We start from the raw sequence: 23601 nt of genomic DNA, 5'->3' as shown, positions 1-23601 counted from the left end.
TCCCCCCTCTGGGCTGGTGCTCCTGCCTCACACCTTGCTCGGCTTCACGCTGTTGAGGCCAAAGCTTTCAGAATCATTGGAATCTCCTGCGATGTAGTCAACTCCGAGGGCCTTTCATTCAATCACCGCAGGCAGGTTGGTGGTCTTTCTGTCTTCTACCGACTCCTCTCCGGCCTTGCTCCCCCAGCTCTCTCTGTGCTCTGTCCCCCCAATATTCCTTCAGGTCGCACAAGATCTGCCTGCAACCCTCTTATGGTTAAACTACCAAAGTCTAGGCTCTCTGCTCACCTTCACTCTTTCATTCCCCTTTTCTCCCGCCTCTGGAACAAACTCCCCCACTCCCTTCAATCCCACTCCTCCCTCCAGGTCTTTAAAACAGCTGTTCACCACCATCTCTTATCTTCCCCCATCGAAAACCTTGATCTTTTCTACCCCCAGTAATTCACCCCAGAGTCCTTGCAGTGTTCATATGTTTTATTCCTCTCCCACCTCCCCCCAAGTCCTCCCGATGTCCCTGCTCTCAAATGTTGTGTTTGTGTCCTTCCCCCTCTCTCCCCATCTTGTCTGCCGCTCCCCTTGTTTTTTGTGTTTTGTGTGTCGGTTTGTCTTTTTGTGTGATTAATGTTAGCTCTTTCACGAGCCTCGATCTTGTATACAAAAAAAAGAAGAAAAAAAAAGAAAAGAAGTTGGGGATTTAAAGAGGCGGATTTGGGGTGTTTTAACGGGGGTAGAAAAGATCAAGGTTTTGGATGGGGGAAAATAAGAGATGGTGGTGAACAGCTGTTTTAAAGACCTGGAGGGAGGAGTGGGATGAAGAGAGTGAGGGAGTTTGTTCCAGAAGCGAGAGAAAAGAGGAATGAAGGAGTGAAGGTGGGCAGAGAGTCTTGATTTTGGAAGTTTCACCAGAAGAGGATTGCTGGCAGAACTTGTGCGTCCTGCAGGAATATTTGGGGGACAGAGCACAGTCAGAACAGGGGGAGCAAGCCAGAAGAGGAGTCGGAACAAGACAGAAAGACCACTGACTTGCCTGCGGTGAGAGAGAGAAAGGCCCTCAGAATCAGCTTCATCGCGGGAGGTTCCAATAATAATAATAATAATAATAATAATGCATTTATTTTATACTAGGGCATGCCCGTACTATATATAAGCTAGGACGTGCCCGTACGTGGGTGCCCGTTCCTTGCCAAAAAAAACAAAAAAAAAAACATGAATGGTTTGGTCCATTCGCAACGACCACAGAACCCCCCCCTCTATTTACATGCAATGGTTTGGTCCAAAGCGAACGGTTTGGTCCATTCGATGTGATTCGATGATTCGATGTGAATGGTTTGGTCCATTCGCAACGACCACAGAACCCCCCCCCTCTATTTACATGAATGGTTTGGTCCATTCGCAAAGCCAAAGCGAACGACCACAGAACCCCCCCCTCTATTTACATGAATGGTTTGGTCCATTCGCAAAGCCAAAGCGAACGACCACAGAACCCCCCCCCCCCCCCTCTATTTACATGAATGGTTTGGTCCATTCGCAACGGCAAAGCGAACGGCGAACGGCTAAATCGCCATAGCTCGGTAAGTACTTGTCCGATTAATTTCAAACCTTGAAAAGGCACATCCTCGGGTCCCCAGCAATATACCTGGCAAGTTTCAAGTATATCGGACCGGTAGTTGTCGAGAAACAGCGGTCACAGACAAACAGACAAACGTACAAACGTACAAACGTACAGACAGAGATTACTGGAATTATAGATAGATAGCGCTTTTCAGGAAGCCCAAAGACGCTTTGACAGAGTGCAAAACATAATGCATAGCAAAACATAAAAACAATTGCAAAAAAAAGAAGAATCAATAGGGAAATATTCAAAGCACAAAGGAGGGAGAAGGAGAGGAGATAGTCAGGGGTTAAATGCTGTGGGTTAAATGTTGAATGCAGTGTTGAACAGGTGGGTCTTGAGTGATGTTTTGAATGTGGTGAGTGAGGAGGAGTCTCTGATGGTGTGAGATAGCGAGTTCCAGAGGGTGGGAGCAGCGATGGAGAAGGCCCTGTCCCCCCAGGATCTAAATTCTGGTCCGGATGGGGGGGGGGGGGGGGGTCAGGAGGTTGGTACCAGCAGAGCGGAGGTTGCGGGTGGGAGTGTGTCTGGAGAGGAGGTCAGCCAGGTAGGATGGGGCCAGGTTATGAAGGGCTTTGTAGGTCAAGAGGAGGATTTTGTACTGGATTCTCTGGGAGATGGGGAGCCAGTGAAGCTTGTAAAGGACGGGGGTGATGTGGTCACGGGTCCGGGAATGGGTGAGTAGACGGGCAGCGGAGTTCTGAATGTATTGGAGTTTATTGGTGATTGTTGAGGGTGAACCATAAAGGAGGCTATTGCAGTAGTCCAGACGGGAAGTGATGAAGGCGTGGATGAGGGTTTCTGCAGCCACGGAGGAGAGGGATGGACGGAGACGGGCGATGTTTTTCAGGTGAAAGAAGGCTGTCTTTGTGATCTGTTTAGTGTATTTGTCGAAGGAGAGGGTTTGGTCAAAGATGATGCCAAGATTCCGGATGTGAGGGGAGGTGGATACTGGGAAACCGTCGATGTTGAGGGCAAAGTTATGGGTGGACTTGGTGAGCGTTTTTGGGCCAATGATGATTATTTCAGATTTATCACAGCAGATCTAGGTGTGATTGTATAGGTGTATAGGTGTATATAGGTGTGATCTAGGTATCACAGCAATGATTCGGAATGCTTTGGTTTCAACCGTGTGAAGCCGAGCTAGGGTGAGGCAGGAGCACCAGCCCAGAGGGGAGAGCAGTATCCCATTGAGCTGCGGATGAAAGCTTTGTATGTGATGAGGAGCTCAGAAGTGCCCAGAAAGGACTTCACACGACAGAGGATGCCCAGGCGGCGATTGGCTTTGGAGGCCAGCTTGGAAATGTGGTTTCCCAAGAAAGATCATGGCAGATAGTGAGACCCAAAAGCTTGAGTGACAGAACTTCTTCAAGAGGATTATTCACAAAGTAGATGGGAGGGTTGTCCAGATGGTCTTTTGGGAGAGACAAAGTGAGAGTGAGATTTGTCAGGATTGAAAGACATGTTCCACTTGTTTGACCAGTTTGTGATATTGTCCAGGTCTGCAGAGAGTGAAGAGGCTGCTGCCTGCCGATCTGAGGATTGGGATATGGAGCGGCAGAGAGTTGAGTCATCAGCAAAGAGATAGAGAAGATTTTCCAGAGAGTTGGAGAGATCATTGATGAAGACCAGAAAAAGCACATGGCCCAGAACACTGCCTTGAGGAACTCCAGCCTGAACAGGAAGGGGAGAAGAGAGAATTCCATTCAGGATTACACGTTGACTGTGACCAGAAAGGAAGTCTGCAAGCCATGCGTGGAGGTTTCCATGGATACCATCGGAGGAGAGTTTGGTGAGCAGAGTGGGGTGCCAGACCGTATCGAAGGCACGTGATATGTCAAGGGAGACAGCTCTGATTTCCTGTTTGGCAGTGAGAAACTGAAACAACTGAAAACTTTTGAGCTGAAAGTAAAACTAAAGTTTACCAGGAAGTGTGAACCAAAGTGGTATTTTAGAGAAGCACATAAAAGGATCCTGCGAATGGTTTAAGCTCAAAAGTACATTTGTTTCCACCCTATAGATTATGAAGACACTGATGACAAATATTTATGGTCAAACATGTGTCAATGATTTCATTTCCATTTAATGGGAAGAAGCAAACAATTGTGATTAAACCAATGCTATTTACCCAACAAAGTGACAAATATTAACTGCATGTTGAGCCACCCGATCAAGATCGGGTTACTTTAAAAACATCAAGAACATTCTGCTTTACACAACTGCAGTAAAAATTAACGAGAGAGTGCAAGACAGCAATGATGGACCAAAAAACCTCCTCATCCTTGCTTAAGGTTGTACATTTTCGTGTGACCAATCGTTACACTCAGTGTAATCTCGCGGGGACTGTGGACCCTTCGTATATTAAGCTCCATTCTGCTTATGGAAAATAACTATTTAAATGCGAGATTTGATTCCAGATGGAGCATATACCATCAAACAACAAGTCCAATCTCCACAGATCTTCCCACCAAGAGGGACACCTGAGGTACAACACTTGATCGTCCAAAGGGTCGTTATTTCATGTTTTTACATCAATTCCATTACAAATTGAAAGTTTGTTTTGGAATGTTGACCTTCCGGGTGTGGAAATAATGTGGTGCAGGAATTTTATGAGAAATAAGCCAAGGGGTTTGGAAATGTATTTTAACAAACAAACAAACAAGAAAGATGTCGTGCATCACACAATGCTTGTGAAATCCAAATAAACTATAGTTGCCATTGAAACATTAATTTGGTAGTTTCAAAAATTTTACCTATCAAGTTTTTTTACATGACTGAATGTTGTACATAACAAATTTTGTTGATCCATTTTCCAATTGTTGGACCAATACGTGTTTTATATGTTTTGGATGGCCTTGACCTTTGACGAGGTTTGACCAAATCTTACTCACATATACTACACATACATACCAGAAAAATTTAAAGAAAAGTAAAAGTTTTATGCTGTGTAAATTTAAATTTCATCTGTTGAAAAGTTATTGAGGTGCGGTAATAATAAATTCACAAAAATGGTGAAAATGTTGCCACATTGACATGTCAAAATAGCTAAATCGATCGTTCTGATTTTGGTGAACCAATTCTGACCCAACATTCCAATCCTGTTGAAATTTAAAATTAGAAGAACCACCTTTAGAGGCCATTTTTCCCCACAAAGCAGGGGTTGGCCTTTTTTGGTACAGGTACAGGTAAAGGTAAAGGTTTTCGGTACATTTTTTGGTCCCCTTTTTGAAGCAATGTTTTATGGCCGGATGCCCTTCCTGCCGCCAACCCTGTTAGTCGCATTTTGCAACACGCAGGGAATTACCAGTGAACTGGTACTCAAATCAGTTGAAATTTCAAGTTAAAAGGATGAAAATTTATGATTTTATGTGACCTTGAACTTTGACCTTTTGACCTCAAACAATGGACGTAAGTGACTCAAATACACAAACCCTGTTAAAATTTCAAGTCAATCGCATGAAAATTGATGATTTTATGGGACCTTGACCTTTTGACCTCCAAAACAATATGTTTCTAGGTTTTGATTGTTGAACCAATTCAATGACCCAATATGCAATTTCTGCTCAACCTATCAGAGTACCATCGGGGTGGGTGGAGATTGCACATTACTTGCTCAAAAAAGGATAGTCTGTATATTGCAAGAGGACTCTTTCGATGTTTGTGTGGTGTGCATCTCAAGGGTTCTAACAGGTCAAACAGGGTCAAAGGTGTCGAAGGGATGTAAAGGTCCAAATGGTCTAAGTGGTCCACCAAAGTGTCCTTCGGGGTCTACAATGATCTACAAGGGGTCCAAAAGGTCGAAAAGGTCTCAGGGTCAAGGGGTCTCATCTGTCTAAAGGGTGTAAATGTCTTCACGAGTCTTCACTTCACTTCATGAGTCTAAAGGGTATTAAAAGGTCTTAAGGGGTATAAAAAGGGTCATAAGATTGCTCGTGCCATATACAGTCACGTGAAAAAGTAAGTACAGCCCATGTAAAGTTTTGACTTTTTCAACATATTTCAACATACAGCTATTTGATCTTCATTTCAACAATATTGACAGATAAAGGTGATATAACATAACAAATATCATGAAACATTTACATTTTGTAGTCCATTGTATAATTTAAATAAACATAAATGCAAATTTTGCATGTGGAAAAAGTAAGTACACCCATGGCTCTAATAGGTGGTATTGCCCCCTTTGGCAGAAACAATCTCAAGTAGGCGTTTCTTATAACTATCTACCAGTCTCTGACATCGACTGGGAGAAATTTTTGCCCACTCCTCCATGCAGAATTCTTTCAGCTGTGCGATGTTTGAGGGCTTTTGCATGCACAGCTCGTTTCAAATCCCCCCCACAACATCTCGATGGGATTTAGATCCGGGCTTTGACTTGGCCATTCCAGAACCCTCCAATACCTTCTTTTCAGCGATTCCTTGGTGGATTTACTGGTATGTTTAGGTCATTGTCATGTTGCAAGGGACACCTTCGGTTGAGTTTCAACTTTCCGACAGATGGCCTCACATTATCCTCAAGCACCCTCTGGTACAATAAAGAATTCATAGTGGATTCTATGACGGTGATCTACCCAGGCCCTGATGCAGGAAAGCTGCCCCAAACGATAATATTTCCACCACCATGCTTTACAGTTGGTATCAGGTTCTTGTGGTCAAATGCTGACTTTGGTTTTCGCCAAACATGTCTTCTGGTACTGTGGCCAACTAGCTCTACCTTTGACTCATCTGTCAGGAGCACATTGTTTCAGAAGTGCTGGTCTTTGCCGAGGTGTTCATTGGCAAACTTTAGTCTTGCCCTGATGTTCTTTCTGGACAGCAATGGTTTCCTCCTGGCACACCTCCCATGTAGATCAAATTTGTGCAGCCTCTCTCTAATGGTAGACTCATGCACTTTGACATCAACAGTGGCAAGAGCTACCTGTAGGTCACGTGATGACATTCTGGGGTTCTTAGAGACTTCTTTCAGCATCTTGCGGTCTGCTTTCGGGCTGAACTTGCTGGGGCGGCCTGGCCTGAACAAGTTGGCAGTTGTTTGGAATCTTCTCCACTTGTAGATGATCTTCCGGACAGTCAAATGATTGATTTCAAATTGTTTGGAGATATTTTTAAATCCCTTCCCAGACTCGTAGGCATCTATAACCTTCTTTCTGAAGGCCTCAGAGAGCTCTTTTGATCTGGGCATGGTGACACCGCACACTTCAACAACAAAGAGCAAACTAAACTAAATGTCTTGAGGTTTAAATAAGACAGGTTCCTCCAAGATCCTCTCTAACGATGTTCTAATCAATTGCGCCTGAGCTGGTGCACCTGATTCTAATTTTAGGTATTTGAAGTAGTGATAAATGTCGGGGTGTACTTACTTTTTGCACATGCGAAATTTGCATTTATGTTTATTTAAATTATACAATGGACTACAAAATGTAAATGTTTCATGATATTTGTTATATTATATCACCTTTATCTATCAATATTGTTGAAATGAAGATCAAATAGCTGTATGTTGAAATATGTTGAAAAAGTCAAAACTTTACATGTTACATACTTACTTTTTCACGTGACTGTATAAGCAGCAAGGATCGTTGATGAAGGGGATGTTAGCTGACTTCCAAGCAGATGGAAGTTTAGGCAAGTTATACAGTAAATCGAGCAGAAGTATTGTCTTTTGAGTAAATCCATCAGCAGAGCGAGTACAGTCAAACGTTTCCGTCCATGTGTTAATGGCCTGTGATTTCACAATGAATGGGAAACCAGAATAAAATGCTGTCAGAAATACCGAAAGCAAAGCTACAGGGAGTATAGACAGAGGGGAAAGATCAGGGAATGAAGAAGCAATGTGGAGAGGGATATATATATATATATATATTAGTATATATTAGTATATAATTTAGTGCTCCAACCTAATGAGAACTAATAGTACATACTTTATAGATATACTCACATAAATTATATACAAATTTTGTTACTCCCAACCGCATCCAGGTCGACTCCATATAGTGAGTGGATACCAGAGGAAATGCACTGTCTGGCAGGCGTTGCTTATCACTCCCGGTAAGGTGCAGCAATGGCTGCACGGGTCACCTTAATGGCAGTTCCCCATTGACGGTATGAAGTCGCATAATTACTGATATATATATATCTATATATATATCTATATATCTATCTATATATATATATATATATCCATATATATATATATATATATATCCATATATATATATATGTATATCCATATATATATATGTGTATATATATATATATATATATATATATATATATATATATATATATATATTGCCGGTGTGTGCCCCGGTTTAGAATAGGTACACCGTATTCCTTTGTGTCGTAAGAGGCGACTAAAGGGTTGGCGTCAGGAAGGGCATCCGGCCATGAAAACATTGCCTCAAAAAGGAAACCATGATGATTGTCATGGGGCCCGCAAGGCTAACCCCTGCTCCAGCAGGGAAAATGGCCTTAAAAAAAGGGAATATATAGATATATATATATATATATATATATATATATATATATATATATATATATATATACATATATATATATATATATATATACATATATATATTTACATATACATATATATATATATATACATATTTACATATACATATATATATATATATACATATACATATATATATATACATATATATATATATACATATATACATATATACATATATAATAGGGTGGCCCTTATTTTCCAACTTTTTAAAAGTTTATCTCCCACCGCCCTATCTTGTTCCAATTAACAAAAAAGCAATCTTTGCAAAATTTTAGCTCAATCGGACAACTGCAAGGCGACCCTCATCGACCGTGAAGTTTTGACATTTTCGCCCAGAAACTCATTTTTTCAGATAATTTTTCAATAAATATTTTTAAACTCTTTATATAAATTTCTATTTAATTAAAACCTTTTTTAGAGTTATTATAGGTATTAGAAGCATAAGTGACAGTAAATATAATGAAGAAGGCAACTTCCAAAGCTGGGGACCTCGAGCAGCTATAGGGCAAACCTATTTTTCGCCGTCATCCAGTCGGCAACCAGCCGTGAGCGAGTGAGGTTGTGTGTTGCGCTCGTCCGTTGGAAGAATTGTTATAACGTGTAAGCGGTAAGCACTAAGCAGCTAAGCACCTATTCATTTTGTTGTTGTATTATGACAAATTTGTAATGTTATGTGCTTTGTATACTTATTTTGTGACCAAATATGATGCCTTTGAGGACTAATTCTTAATTTTTCTTTCTGATCTGTTTGTGCAGGTGCGAAGTGGCTTCTGTGACGTGTTCTTCCTAAACCTGTAAAATGGCATCAACCGCCGCATCACCTTCAAGTAGTTCAGCACACAAGTTAAGGAAAGATTTTCATGTGCCTCTTGTTGGCTCCATTTCAATCAAATCGTGGGAGCCAAACTACCCTCGAATTGGCAAGTTTTAAGCGTTTTTTTCTACAATGTAAGAGTTGTAAATCTTACAACGAAGCAAAGTGCAACATTAGTGAATCAAGAAGTTTTCATTTTTTGGCAAAAAGCACGAATTCCTACCAGAAGAACTGACCACTGCGTTGATAAGGTAATAAAACTCTATGATGAATGGAAAGGTTTACAGAAAAATTTGACTAGAACTGCAGGCAAGGAAACAGAAAAAAAGAGAACATTTTGTGGAAATGATGGACGATCTCTTTGACATAGCTCATTCAGATGCTTTGGGACAGATGAAAATTGAAGATGATAAGAAGTTTTTAATGCTTCAGCGCCAAAAAGGAAGACCGGGCTCGATGGTTGGTGTAGATCAAAAACTGCAACACAAGGAAGAAGTAACACTGAAGCGCACTGCAATGGAAACTGCCAGGAAAAAAAGATCTTTTGAAGAAATGGAACAAAATTTTGCTACTGATCAATTTACTACATTGGAAACTGATGATTCAACATCAAGCAGCCAAAGCAGTGATAGTGGTGATGACAGTCAAAATTCCTCTGTCATCGTTCAACAATTATCAGCAACAACAACCGCAGCAGCAGCAACAGTTCCAGCAACTCGAGGTACATTGCAGTTTTTTACTCCCCTTCTCTCTGAAGTTTTTGATAGGTGCAAAATTACTGACAGAAATGGGCTTTACATATTAATGGCTGCTGCAGAGGCTTTCGGGCGTGATACTGAGAACCTGATAATAAATCGCACTTCTTTTCAACGCCTTAGAAAAAAATTTAGAGAAGAGAGACACACAGAAATACAGCACAAATTTAAAATGAACGACTGTAAAGAATTAGTGTTGCACTGGGATGGAAAGCTGCTTCCAGCACTCACAGGCGTTGAAAAGGTTGATAGACTGGCAATAATAGTAACTTTTCAAGGCAAGGAGCAATTGTTGGGTGTACCTGAAATTCCAACATCTTCAGGAGAACAGCAAGCCATGGCTGTTTACCAAGTAGTCGAGAAGTGGGGTATAACCGAGAAAATTCAGGCACTTTGCTGTGATACGACAGCAAGCAACACAGGTCGAATAAATGGTGCATGCACAAATCTAGAAAAAATGTTCAATCGTGACCTGTTGTACTTCCCTTGCCATCATCACATGTTCGAGTTAGTTTTGAGGAGCTGTTTCGACACACTGATGGGTACAACTTCTGGTCCAGACATGTTGCTATTCAAAAGATTTAGAGAAACCTGGACGAAACTCAACAAGAAGATTTACATAACTGGTACCAATGAAGTGTCTGATGATGTCCGCTCTACCATTCTTGGATTTCTTGAATATCACCTTTCAATGAAGAAACAACAGCGAGATGATTACCGAGAATTGTTGGAGTTAATGATGATCTTTCTTGGTGGCATTCCAAAGAAAGAAATATCGTTTCGTACACCAGGAGCTGTAAGTCATGCTAGGTGGATGGCAAAAGCAATTTATGCATTCAAGATATACATGTTTCAAGATCAATTTAAGTTATCTCGTGGGGAGAAGAACTCTTTAAGAAGAATATGTATTTTTCTTGCTCAAGTGTACGTTCGAGCCTGGTTTCTGTCATCAGAAGCAATTAAAGCACCTTATCATGATTTCCTATTCATGCGTCAACTGATAAATTATCAGGATATTGATCCAGAAATCAGTAAGGCTGCTGCGAAAATGTTTTCCAATCACCTCTCGTACTTAGCTCCCGAAAATGTGGCTCTATCCTTATTTGACGACGCTGTTCCAACAGAGGTTAAGGCAAATATGGCTCAAGTTATGCTGCAAGCAGACAAAGATGAAGAAGACGAAGAAAAAGAAGAAGAAGAAAAAAAATCAACTGAAGAGGTACATTCTGCACCAAAATGACTTTCCTTCCTTTACAAACATCGAGTTTACGTCTTTTGTAACTCCTGGTACAAAAACTTTCTTCACGAGATTTTCTATCAGCACCGATTTCCTCGACAAAGACCCTTCAACATGGAAAGATGATCCTGGCTACAAAAATGGACTTGAAAAACTTGAGAAGACAGTTGTTGTGAATGACGTTGCAGAAAGAGGTGTCAAACTCATTCAGGAATACAATAACATTCTCACAAAAGATGAAACTGAGAAACAATTTGTTTTACTTCTACTGAGAGCTTTATGGTAGAGTGGCCAGACGGAAGCCTCTCCTCAGTGAAAGACACATGAAAGCCCGCTTTGAGTTTCCAAAAAAGCACCTAAAGGACTCTCAGACTGAGAAACAAGATTCTGTGGTCTTATGAAACCAAGATTGAACTGTTTGGCTTCCGTCTGGCCCTATATATATATATATATATAGCAGAAATATATAGGGCCAGACGGAAGCCAAACAGTTCAATCTTGGTTTCATAAGACCACAGAATCTTGTTTCTCAGTCTGAGAGTCCTTTAGGTGCTTTTTTGGAAACTCAAAGCGGGCTTTCATGTGTCTTTCACTGAGGAGAGGCTTCCGTCTGGCCACTCTACCATAAAGCCCAGATCGGTGGAGTGTTGCAGTGATGGTTGTCCTTCTGGAAATTTCTCCCATCTCCACACAGGATCTCTGGAGCTCAGCCAGAGTGACCATCGGGATCTTGGTCACCTCTCTTACCAAGGCCCTTCTCCCCCGATTGCTCAGTTTGGCCGGACGGCCAGCTCTAGGAAGAATCGTGGTTCTTCCAAGCTTCTTCCATTTAAGAATTATGGAGGCCACTATAGACTCACTATATGGAGTCGACCTGGATGCGGATAGCAAAGGGTATGAATACTTATGTAAATGTGATATTTCAGTTTTTTCTTTTTAATAAATTTGCAAAACTTTCTAAAATCCTGTTTTCTCTTTGTCATTATGGGGTATTGAGTGTAGATTGATGAGGGAAAAAATGAATTGAAACGATTTCAGCATCAGGCTGCAACATAACAAAATGTGAAAAAAGTGAAGGGGTCTGAATACTTTCTGAATGCACTGTATATATATACATATATTGTAAGCTTGTTGAAATGAAAAGCCTTCAAGGTGACATTTCATTTGACAATTATTTAAAAAAGAATTTTTCTTTGTCTTATTTTTACTCATTGCGAATATATTATGTAAATTAAACGCAAATATTGTTCGACTTGATGAAACTCAACTGTGTAGCACAATATTCACCAAAATATAAAGCCACTGGTTTAAACATTTCTGCTCAGCCCCGTTTAACCATAATGAGGTATAAGTGAAGTTGAAATGAGACGAAAGTGAAGTGTCCTTGTGGTGAAAATGCAGTAAAATGATCTTCCCAGCTCACCTGCAGTAGCCTTGCCTACTGGCCACAGTTGCAAGTGAGAACAGACAGTCAAAGGTGGCGAGGTATGTCACTGCAATGCGGAAATCGATGTAATGCTGACCAAAACGCCTGTTTTAAAGAGAAGACAAGAGAACATGAAAGCACATAATGAAAGGCAAATCCATCTGATGATAGAAGCAGAGCTGTCGTGGCAAGCAGCCGCATCCTAGCCATTAATGGGAGAGCCTTTTGCATACGCTCGCAGGACATTCACTGAGGGTAGTGAATAATGGCATGGTGATTGTTAAGTGTGACGCGCAAGATGCTCTGTGGACCAGCGTTAGTCATGCAGCATAAGAAAGGAAGAGATATGAAAGGAAGAGGGGTGGAATTGGAATCTTTAAACAAATTCTCAGCTGTGTGAGTGCATGTGTGTGTACTTGCACAAACAAGTACTGCCCAGTACAGATCCAGTTTATACAATGCAGTAAGTACTCAACAGTGGCACAGAAAAACCCCTGAAGCACATTTACTTTTCTCTTTCCGGTCTTCTCACAAACGTGCAACCTTCGTACCATCGTTGTGATCCTACAGTGTTACCTTCCTTCATGCTTTCACCTAACTTCCCTTTCAATGGGTTGGAGATGTCAATCTTTGTTAGGCAGAATTTGGGTTCCAGGAGGGAAACCCAATTTGCAGCGTGTCAGCTCACAGCTGTTAACACTTTAATCTCAGTAACCCACACATATGCTCCCCTGATGCATCCTGTCCCACACCACACTACAAGTCCCCCCACTCATACCCTGCAGCCACCACCTCCTGACTCGGCCGCTATATTGTTTTTCATGAAAAACACGTCTTTTTTATTTATTAACCTTTTATTTTATTTCTATTTTTACTTTTACTTTGTTTTTATTAACCTTTTAAACCGCCATATTGTTTTTCGTGAAAAACACTAAAGCCATTTTTCTCCATATCTTCAAAAGCGCTGCACAGACAAAATTGAGACACGTCTCATTGTAAAGAACTCTTCATGCAGAATAACATATGTGAATGACGATGCCATAGGTGCCTCCATTATGATGTCATAATTCGAGAAGTAAAAAACGTCATCCAATCAGGATGAAATTTTTTGAGCATCATCATATTTGAGCATATAAATTGATGCAGAAAAAAATTATAATGATGTCGTAGGTCACGTGGTTCGTCCGCTATATTGTTTTAAGTGACAAGCCTGAAAAACCACGAAAAACCTCCGAAATTACTGAACAGATTGAGGCCAAACTTTGCAGGCAGATTCGCATATGCATGACAAACAAAAAGTTCAGTGAGCATGATGTCACAAGTCACATGGTTTAGGAGCTATGACGTTTTGAAGCATAAACCTTTAAAACCTAGCTCCTCCCTAATTTTTGATCATATCGAATGGAAACTTCACAATTATGTTCCCCGTGTCGGCATGCTAAAATGCCCTTTTGGAATTTGCGATAGCTCACATGGAATGGCAGCGATGAACAATTGAACGAAAATATTTTTTAATTATATCTCTTGAACCTCTTCATTGATCGACGTGAAACTTTATAATAAAGTAGAAGTCATGAAGTGGAACAAGTCTGCAAAATTTCAAGATGATTGGATGTACGGTCTGAAAGCTAGAAGTTATTATTGTGTGAAGAAGAAGAATAAGAAACTCTGCATGAGATTCTCATGCCATTACACGGATTCGGACTCTGATTTTTCAGGTTTATTTTCCTTAAAAATCATTTTCTCTGCAATGGTTTGATCGATGGATAAGAAATTTTCACCAAAGTAGCGCTTTGGCATTCTGTCTGTCGGCATTAGTTGGTGGACGTTAAGCTGGGCATCCCTTCTGTCGGCATTAGTTGATCGACGTTAAGCTGGGCGTCCTGTCTGTCGGCATTAGTTGATGAACGTTAAGCTGGCCGTACCATGTCGGCATTAGTTTCATCAGGATTAAATTTGTTGAGCATCATCTGGGGATTAATTGATGGAGAAAATAATAATAATGTGAAAGCGAGGTTGTATCAAAAGTGGGGTTGTTTCAAAAGCGGGGTTGTATCAAAAGTGGGATTGTATCAAAAGCGGGGTTGTATCAAAAGCAGGGTTGTATCAAAAGCGGGGTTGTATCAAAAGCGGGAGGGCGGAGGAAACCGGTCATCACTGCCAGCAGTTATAAAGTGGCAGTTCTAGTTATTACTGATATTAATCACCTTACAAGGTTACCCTCTTGTGTTTTGCCTCCTCTTTACTGTTTTCGGGGGGTAGGGGGGATGGGTCCGTTCTAATCAGAACCATAACTACCTTAGTTTTGTTTTACTCGATTTTGAAACATTGATAGTACTAGTAGTGATACTCGCTGCGCTACTAGTGAGCATGTTGCCGATGGGGGGATATCACGTAAGCACGGCTTGTGCTTCGTCCCGCCCGAAGGTTTATTAATGGACAATATTCTCCTCATAGTCGGAGAACAGATAGGAGTAGAAAACATTTGTGCCGCTTCGAAAATGAGCCACAAGATTGTGGTTTTTGTTTCACAAACACGTTTTGCCGATATTGTTGTGCAAATCGGTTTATTCCTCGGAGATGACGAAACGTTCGTTCTGTTCTCATCAATGGATACTCCCACTACAAAAATAATACTAAGCAATGTTATCTTTCTTATCCAATGAAGCAATTCAGCAAAAGCTAGGTTATTATTGCAATGTAGTGTCGAGATTTATCACTGTTCCTTTGCATACAAGGAACAACAAATTAAAACATATGGAATTGTTTAGACGGTTCTGGTTTGCCATGTTAAAAGACAGCGCAACACAGCAAAATATCTCCTTGAGTTTTAAAGTGTCGGAACATGCCGACAGAATTTTTGTAATGACGGAGACTTTAACCTGCTGTGGCTGTGGTGCATTTGGTCACACCAAGTATCATTGTCCTGATGGTAATAATAATAATAATAATAATTCATTTATTTTGTATAGCGCTTTTCCAGAAGCCCAAAGGCGCTTTGACAGAGTGGCAAACATAATGCATAACAATACATGAAAACAACAATTGCAAAAAGACAAGAATCAATAGGGAAATATTTAAAGCAAAAGGAGGGAGAAGGAGAAGAGATAGTCAGGGGTTAAATGCTGTGGGTTGAATGTTGAATGCAGTGTTGAACAGGTGGGTCTTTAGTGATGTTTTGAATGTGGTGAGTGAGGAGGAGTCTCAGAGGGGGTGAGGTAGTGAATTCCAGAGGGTGGGAGCAGCGATGGAGAAGGCCCTGTCCCCCCAGGATCTGAATTTGGTCCGGATGGAGGGGGTCAGGAGGTTGGTACCAGCAGAGCGGAGGTTGCGGGTGGGAGTGTGTCTGGAGAGGAGGTCAGCCAGGTAGGATGGGGCCAGGTTATGGAGGGCTTTGTATGTCAAGAGGAGGATTTTGTACTGGATTCTCTGGGGGATGGGGAGCCAGTGAAGCTTGTAAAGGACGGGGGTGATGTGGTCACGGGTCCGGGAATGGGTGAGTAGACGGGCAGCGGAGTTCTGAATGTATTGGAGTTTATTGGTGATTTTTGAGGGTGAACCATAGAGGAGGCTATTGCAGTAGTCCAGACGGGAGGTGATGAAGGCGTGGATGAGGGTTTCTGCAGCCGTGGAGGAGAGGGTTGAGCGGAGACGGGCAATGTTTTTCAGGTGAAAGAAGGCTGACTTTGTGATCTGTTTAGTGTATTTGTCGAAGGAAAGGGTTTGGTCAAAGATGACGCCAAGATTCCGGATGTGAGGGGAGGTGGATACTGGGATACCGTCGATGTTGAGGGCAAAGTTATGGGTGGATTTTGTGAGCGTTTTTGGGCCAATGATGATTATTTCAGATTTATCACAGTTAAGCTTGAGGAAGTTGATTTGAAGCCAGGATTTTATTTCAGTGATGCAGTTTGTCAGGATAGAGTGGGTGTCGGTGGAGACGGACTTGGTGGAGATGAAAAGCTGGATGTCATCGGCGAAGCAGTGGAATTGGAGACCATGACGGCGGATTAAGTGACCGAGGGGGGACAGGTAAAGGATGAAGAGGAGGGGGCCAAGAACTGAACCTTGGGGGACACCTTGGGGGAGGGGAGCAGTGGGGGATTTGCAGTTATTGATGGAGATGAACTGGCATCTGTCAGAGAGGTATGATTTAATCCAAGAGAGGGCAGTGCCGGTAACGTTAAAGGTGGATTCAAGTCGGGTGAGGAGGATAGTGTGATCGATGGTGTCAAAGGCAGCGCTGAGGTCGAGGAGGACGAGAATGTTGAGGTTGCCAGCGTCAGAGGAGAGGAGAAGGTCGTTGGTGATTTTGAGGAGAGCAGTTTCAGTACTGTGGTTGGAGCGGAATCCGGATTGGAATGTTTCATACAGGTTATTGGCAGAGAGATGATGTTTGAGGTGAGTGGCTACAGCGCGTTCCAAAACTTTTGACAGAAATGGTAGGTTGGAGATGGGTCTGAAGTTGTTTAGGGTGTCAGGGTTTAGACCAGGTTTTTTTAGAATGGGGGTAACAGCAGCAATTTTGAGGGAAGGTGGGACGATGCCTGTAGACAGGGAGGAGTTTATTGTTGCAATGATAAGTGGAGAGAGAGCAGGGAGGGAGGCTTTGACAAAGCTGGAGGGGATGGGGTCAAGAGTGCAGGTGGCAGTTTCCATTCCTATGAGGAGTTCAGAGAGGTCAGTAGGGGAGATTGGGGAGAACCGAGACAGGGGATGGCAGGACAAGGGGGGGCAGGTGGTTGGAGGGGGAGCGGGTGCAGCGGTGGTCAAGCTGTTGTAGATGTTGTCAATTTTGCGTTGGAAGAAAGAGAGGAAGGAGATGCAGTTGTCTACTGTGAATGACTGGGTGGTGGTGTTCAGGGGGCGGAGGAGTTTGTTTATTGTCGAGAAGAGTGCTTTTGGGTTTCCGGAGCCAGAGTGGATAATTTGAGAGTAGTAGGCAGAGCGGGCGCGGGAGAGGGCATCTTTGTAGTGTTGTAGGTGGTCCTTGTAGGCTTGGGAGTGAACTGTGAGACCCGTTTTATTGCGGAGTCTTTCAAGTTGGCGAGCACGAGTTTTCATCAGGCGGAGTTCAGGGGTAAACCAGGGAGCAGAATGGGTGAAAGAAACTGTTTTGGTTTTTACAGGCGCAAGCTGGTCAAGGCAGGAGGAGAGAGTGTGGTTGTAGTAGTCAGTGAGGTCGGAAGGGGTGTGGAGGTCAATGAAGGGAGAAGTGGACATTTTTTCAGAGAGGGTGGATGAGAATGAGGTAGGTGAAAGAGCGTTTAGCTTACGGAAGTTGATTGTGCGATAATGCCTTGGTGTTGGGGCGGGGATGTTGATGGTCAGAGTGATGGCTAAGTGGTCAGAGAGGGTGAGGTCAGAGCCAGAGAGATGGTGCAAATTTAATCCAGTGGAGCAGACAAGGTCCAGAATGTGACCACGGATATGGGTAGGAAAGTCGACATGTTGAGTGAGGTTAAAGCAGGTGAGTAAATCAGTGAAGTCAGTGGTTATTGTGGAGTCAGTGGAGTCCATGTGGATATTGAAATCACCAAGGAGGAGGATTGAGGGGGAGAGGGAACATAGCTGGGTCAGAAAGTAGGAGAAGTCAGACAGGAATGATAAGACCGGAAGACTGGTAAGAGAACATATGCTGCAGCTGCTGCAGGTGGATCGTGTCACGTGAAGTGACTGCAGCAGTGGGATCGCCCCTCCTACCCGCAGCTGTTTTGGTGGACTCTAAGTGAGTCACCTATAGAAAAAGGACCAATGCCGAGATGCTCAGGTGTGACCCAAAGATGGTATAGATAATGGCCAAGTTAAAACGAGACAGGGGCTGAAATCTTTGGGAGGAATTTTCATTGATGTGGAACAAGCTACGGATACTGTTCCGAGGATGGTTTTTGAAACAATCCTGCCTAAGCACTGGAAATGAGAATAAATGCGGAAAAGTTGTGGTAGTACAGACAGATAGCAATCTTCATAAGCCTTTGCAAAGTGTGCAAAGTGGTGAGGTGCTGGTGGAAAACAAGGCTCCACCACTTGCTCATGTTGAAAGAGATAAAACTCCTGACAAAAACGCTTGTATACATGAAGAAAAAAGACTTTCTCTTGCGGACAATAGTCAGCTTAGGACACACAACGACGAAAAAAGAAAGAAAACAAAAATGGATAGTAACGATGGGGCAGATCTTTCTGTGCAATGTCAAAACAAATAATGTACTGAATCCATGACAGAAAAAGACTCAGGAACTCCATCACAATTAAGTGACCACGATGACACAGGTGTAGGTTCTGGTAGGCTGTCTTCCTCCTTTCGTGAAACTTTGGGTGCACTGCAGGGGAAAGATAAGCAAACTACAATATGTAAGGAGGAAATTGTTGTTTTCCTGAATGAAACCATCGGGCAATGTAATGTGCAAATTAAAGATCTATATCTCTCTCTCTTCTCTTTATCTTCTCCTTCTCCTTCTCTCTCTGCTTTTCCTGTTTATTCATTCCCTTGCTTGTTTGTGTCGATGTAATGAAATATCTATCTATCTATCTATCTCTCTCTCTCTCTCTTGCTGTCTCTCTCTGTCTGTGTCTCCCTCTGTCTGTGTCTCCCTCTGTCTGTGTCTCCCTCTGTCTGTGTCTCCCTCTGTCTGTGTCTCCCTCTGTCTGTGTCTCCCTCTGTCTGTGTCTCCCTCTGTCTGTGTCTCCCTCTGTCTGTGTCTCCCTCTGTCTGTGTCTCCCTCTGTCTGTGTCTCCCTCTGTCTGTGTCTCCCTCTGTCTGTGTCTCCCTCTGTCTGTCTCTCCCTCTGTCTGTCTCTCCCTCTGTCTGTCTCTCCCTCTGTCTGTCTCTCCCTCTCTTTCTCTCCCTCTCCCTCCTTGTTCCACTCTCCCCCCCCTTTTCCCCCTCACCTCCCTCTCCCCCCTCTCCGCTTTTCCTGTTTATTCATCCCCTTGCTTGTTTGTGTCGATGTAATGGAATTATACTCTCATTACAACAAGTTGCCTTTTACCCTCTATCACCTTCCTCTTCCCGATCCTCAATTGTGCACAAAAAAGGCAGGAAGAGATCCATGATAAACAAAGAACATGTGGCTTAGTGTGTTGTGCTTTTATACAGGGACATCAGCAGGCAGGACCAGTTATGGATTTTCAAACTGGATGGACCGGCTAGCGATCATGACCCACAGAGCACCACTTACTCGAGAAACAGGAGCCACTCGGCAGTGGCATCAGCCTTGAGTTGTTCTCGCAGGCGACACAGTTTATGATACTCTCTGGCAACATATGGGCTGTGGAATCGACTAACTGCCTTGGTACTGCAAAACACATATGGAGGAATGACATTTCCGAAAACGGGTCAACAATTTGCACAATCACAACAACGAATCCACTCATTGTCTGCCTCCATATTACTGAACTGTGTACTTGCAGTGATTTATGGTAACTCTGTCTGTTGTGTTTTCCCTGCATTTCCTTCAAACTAGTGTCCATAGTTGAGGTTTCCACTATTCATGTTAACAAAGGACAATGTTAACAAACGACAACATGCTTCAACAAAACATACATCTGTACACTCTCAGAGCAAGATGCAATTGTCATTTTCATCAATTAATGCACTAAAAATGAAAAAGAACAAAATTACTTTGCTTCCAGAAATACCATCCGGCATTCAGATATGAAATAAATATCCCAAAAAAATCCAGAAATAACAAATAACATCCAGGACCTTTTCCATTTCACTCATAATAAACCAACCCAATGACCCATTTAGAGCAAAGCAGAGAATCACAACATCATGGGAAAATGACAAAAAAAAGTAAAGGTCCCGTAGATATGGAAAGGCCTGTTTGAATCTCCTTTTCAAAATTCAAGACTAACAGGAATTACTTAGATCAACAACAACAACTACAACAACAACTAAAACAACAGATCACCATTTACAGAAATTTCCATCCAAATCCCCAGCCAGTCCTACCTTTTAACATCCACCGAGAGATTAATGTAAATAATTCAGGAGGAAAGTTTACATGCTGACATTAAGAATACTAGGGCATTGCCCGTACTATATCTATATCTAAAATTATATCCCCCCCCTCTATTTACATGAAATGGTTTGGTCCAAAGCGAACGGCTTGCGAGTACGGTGACAATCCCCCCCCTCTATTTACATGCAATGGTTTGGTCCAAAGCGAACGGCTTCCGGAGTTTGGTAAAGAAATCGCCATCGCGTGCACAAACGCGCAGGAAAGCGAATGAATCGCAAATTCGGTTTTATTAGTTTTAAAACATAGTTTAACGCCAACATAGTTTGCAAACGTGAAATAAATGAATACGCTCTCAAATGTGCCATCCGAGGCAGAGTGTGTCCTCCACGTTCGGCACACGCGATCGTTCGCTGCTCTCTGATTGGTTGAATCGTTTTTTGGACATAGCTCGGTAAGTAATTGTCCGATTAATATGAAACCTTGAAAAGGCACATCCTCGGGTCCCCAGCAATATACCTGGCAAGTTAAAAGTATATCGGACCCGTGGTTGTCGAGAAACAGCGGTCACAGACAAACAGACGTACAAACGTACAGACGTACAAACGTACAGAGATTACTGGAATTATAGATAGATGGTGCATAAACTGATTAGAATAACGAACACACACACACACACACACACACACACACACACACACACACACACACACACACTACTGGTTACACGGATGATGGGATGGAATGGCATTTGATAAGATGAGAAGACCATTGACTAACGTCATCAACAATCCCATAACAAACTGATTAAATGGAAATAATAGCATAAAAAAGAAGGCGATTAATAATAAAGAGAGCTTTATCAGGGTATTTGTCCAAGCAACCCCTTCCACAAAACAAACAACTGAGTGTGAACTCCTTATAAATAAAAATAAATATTTAATTTAGCATATGTGTGGAGAGTACAGTACAGTACTGTATTTCATTGCTGAGCAAAGCTGCATGTGTGGAACGTAACTTTTCAGTGCATGAAAATGAATGATAAACATAACAGCAAGTCATCTCTAACTTGGACATGATCCACATTCTAGGTATAAAATCACCTTGTGGTTAAATTAGACAATAAAATGTAATGGTGAATTTGGATAACTTTGTGGAACTGTGCCCAAGGCGGGCCAGATGCACGGGTCGAGCACGTATGCCTTGTAGCAAGCCTCAAAACGCGGGTGGTGTGTACAAACACACGCTCATAAACGAGTGTGACCAACTTTGATGTGATGTGCATTCAAGGTACAAACTCAACTTAATGGGGAAATTGAGCATTAAAATGTTTATGCACCAAAAATGTAAACAAATGTGTCGAACTCTACCCAAGGTCGCCCATGGTAGTTATATTAAAGTAACTCATCCAGAGGAGTTATATTAAAGTAGGTCACCTCGGGGCACTACATTAAACTTTGATCTGCGTATGAATTCATGCATGCACATATGCACAAACACACACCACACGCTGATGACAATAGCCTCTCCCATTCCATCGGGAATGGGCGAGGCTTCCTGTGACAGTTGGCCTTGAAGCACCACCCACTGGAACGCCGTGACGTAATGCCTTGTAGCATGCCTCAAAATGCGGGTGGTGTGTACAAACAAACGCTTTGTACACACCACCTGACGTTTTTGTGACAAATAGCGACCTTTTTGACAAAGGTCTGGGCCAAACAGAGTAAAAGCAGGTGGTAAATTTGGATGTCATCTTACTATAATTCACCAAATGTCCGTCCGTCTGTCTGTCCGTCTGTCCGTCCGTTCGAAGGTACCGCAAAAACGGCTGAACTGATCGCAACGATATTTTGGGTGGGTAATCCTGGGATCTCCTGGAGTAAAATAGGGTATATTGTTTTTCCAATTTCAGCTTTGGCCTCCAGCATTTTCAGGTTTGGACTCCCGCATAACGTTATTTTCCCGGGTGCCGCACAAACGGCTGCACCGATCGGCTGCACCAATCGGACTCGGTGACCTCGGACAAAGACCTTTTATAAGGACATGGGTTGAATCCCTGCTTGAGAGAATGCCAACCCCCTCCCCGCCATCACGGTCGTCTCTCCAACTCACAATCCCACTAGATATGCGGAAAGGACGACCCAAAACCAATTATCTTCTTTTTGATTCGTATATAAACATCATTAAAAGTAAATAATGACCTCGGCCAAAGTTCAAACGACGCGAGTTTAATCTCTACATGAGAGAATTCCACATAGCTATTTGGGCGGTGTATAAAATAACAGATCGCTGTCTCCATCGATCTTGCCAAGGCCGTAACACCTATCGGCTCAAAATCCTTTTAACTGTTGACTTGGTAGTTTTTACAATGATGGAAACATTAACATTGTTGTTAAAAGTTTATTTTGTGATTAATTTGTGATTGGAGTTATGTTGTTTGGAATGAAAAAAAGAGATATCGAGTTCAAGTAAATGACGACATGTCGTGATGGTTTCTACTTTCTGAACGTGAACTTCACGAATCGCCATATGCAGATTCGCCACGGACCTACGATCCATGTTTCCACACGTGAACGTACCTGTTTGTTTGCGAACGGGTACGTTTTTCATGGAAGTCCTTCACGAACTTGTGGTCCATGTCTGACGTGCGACTGAAGGTGCTACAGGAATGTGGAATTTATTGGTTTCATGTTTTAGCATTCGCCGTATCTGCATTGCCAGTTTGCTTCTGGCCTCCCACCCGTGCTTAGCACGGGTATCTCACTAGTAAGCAAAATTGTTAAAGTGTCAATTATGCTTACGGAGTTTGGTGATTGTATACAAATTATGAGAGAGGAGATGGGAACCCGAACAGGCAGCCATCATCATAACATTTATATAATATAAATGACAAGTAAAACAAAACCACCAGGACACAATTACCTCCCAATCTTAAGCCAGTCAGAGGGGACGTTATGTAGCAATGAGTTTTTCACTTCGATAAGGAACTGAAAAACAAAGAGACCTGTAAGAGAAGTTCGTAGCTCTGCCAAACACCAGAAACCTGGATCAAAAATTCAGCAAAGCTATAGACGCCATTGATACTTTAAACTTTATCAGTTCAAAAACAGAATTGCTGTTCATTCTAAAAAAAATGATAAAATGTTAAAAACTACAAGCACTAATGTTTTAATGCAAAATAATTTCAAAGTCAAAAATCAATGTCAGTTGGATGGAACTGATGTATATTTGAACTGCGCTCGAATGGAAACACTTCCAAACACAGATATATAGCAT

At 42.3% G+C, this 23601-nt stretch overlaps 1 protein-coding gene across 1 annotated transcript in view; it reads right to left on the bottom strand.

The window, feature by feature from the left end:
- MSH3 (mutS homolog 3) overlaps nucleotides 1-23601 on the bottom strand; it is a 116037-nt gene that overhangs the window by 36087 nt on the left and 56349 nt on the right. The window contains exons 15-17 of the mRNA XM_078771346.1: nucleotides 23248-23312; nucleotides 19543-19659; nucleotides 12362-12469 (exon numbers count right to left, since the gene is read on the bottom strand). Coding sequence (XP_078627472.1) covers nucleotides 12362-12469; nucleotides 19543-19659; nucleotides 23248-23312 — 290 coding nt within the window. The remainder of the gene's footprint in view (nucleotides 1-12361; nucleotides 12470-19542; nucleotides 19660-23247; nucleotides 23313-23601) is intronic.

Source organism: Myxine glutinosa, chromosome 2 (assembly GCF_964187855.1).
Source record: "Myxine glutinosa chromosome 2, kmMyxGlut1.1, whole genome shotgun sequence".
NCBI classification, from domain to species: Eukaryota; Metazoa; Chordata; class Myxini; order Myxiniformes; family Myxinidae; genus Myxine; species Myxine glutinosa.
The sequence above is the reverse complement of the archived record's forward strand: the minus strand, read 5'-3'. Positions and strand labels throughout refer to the sequence as shown.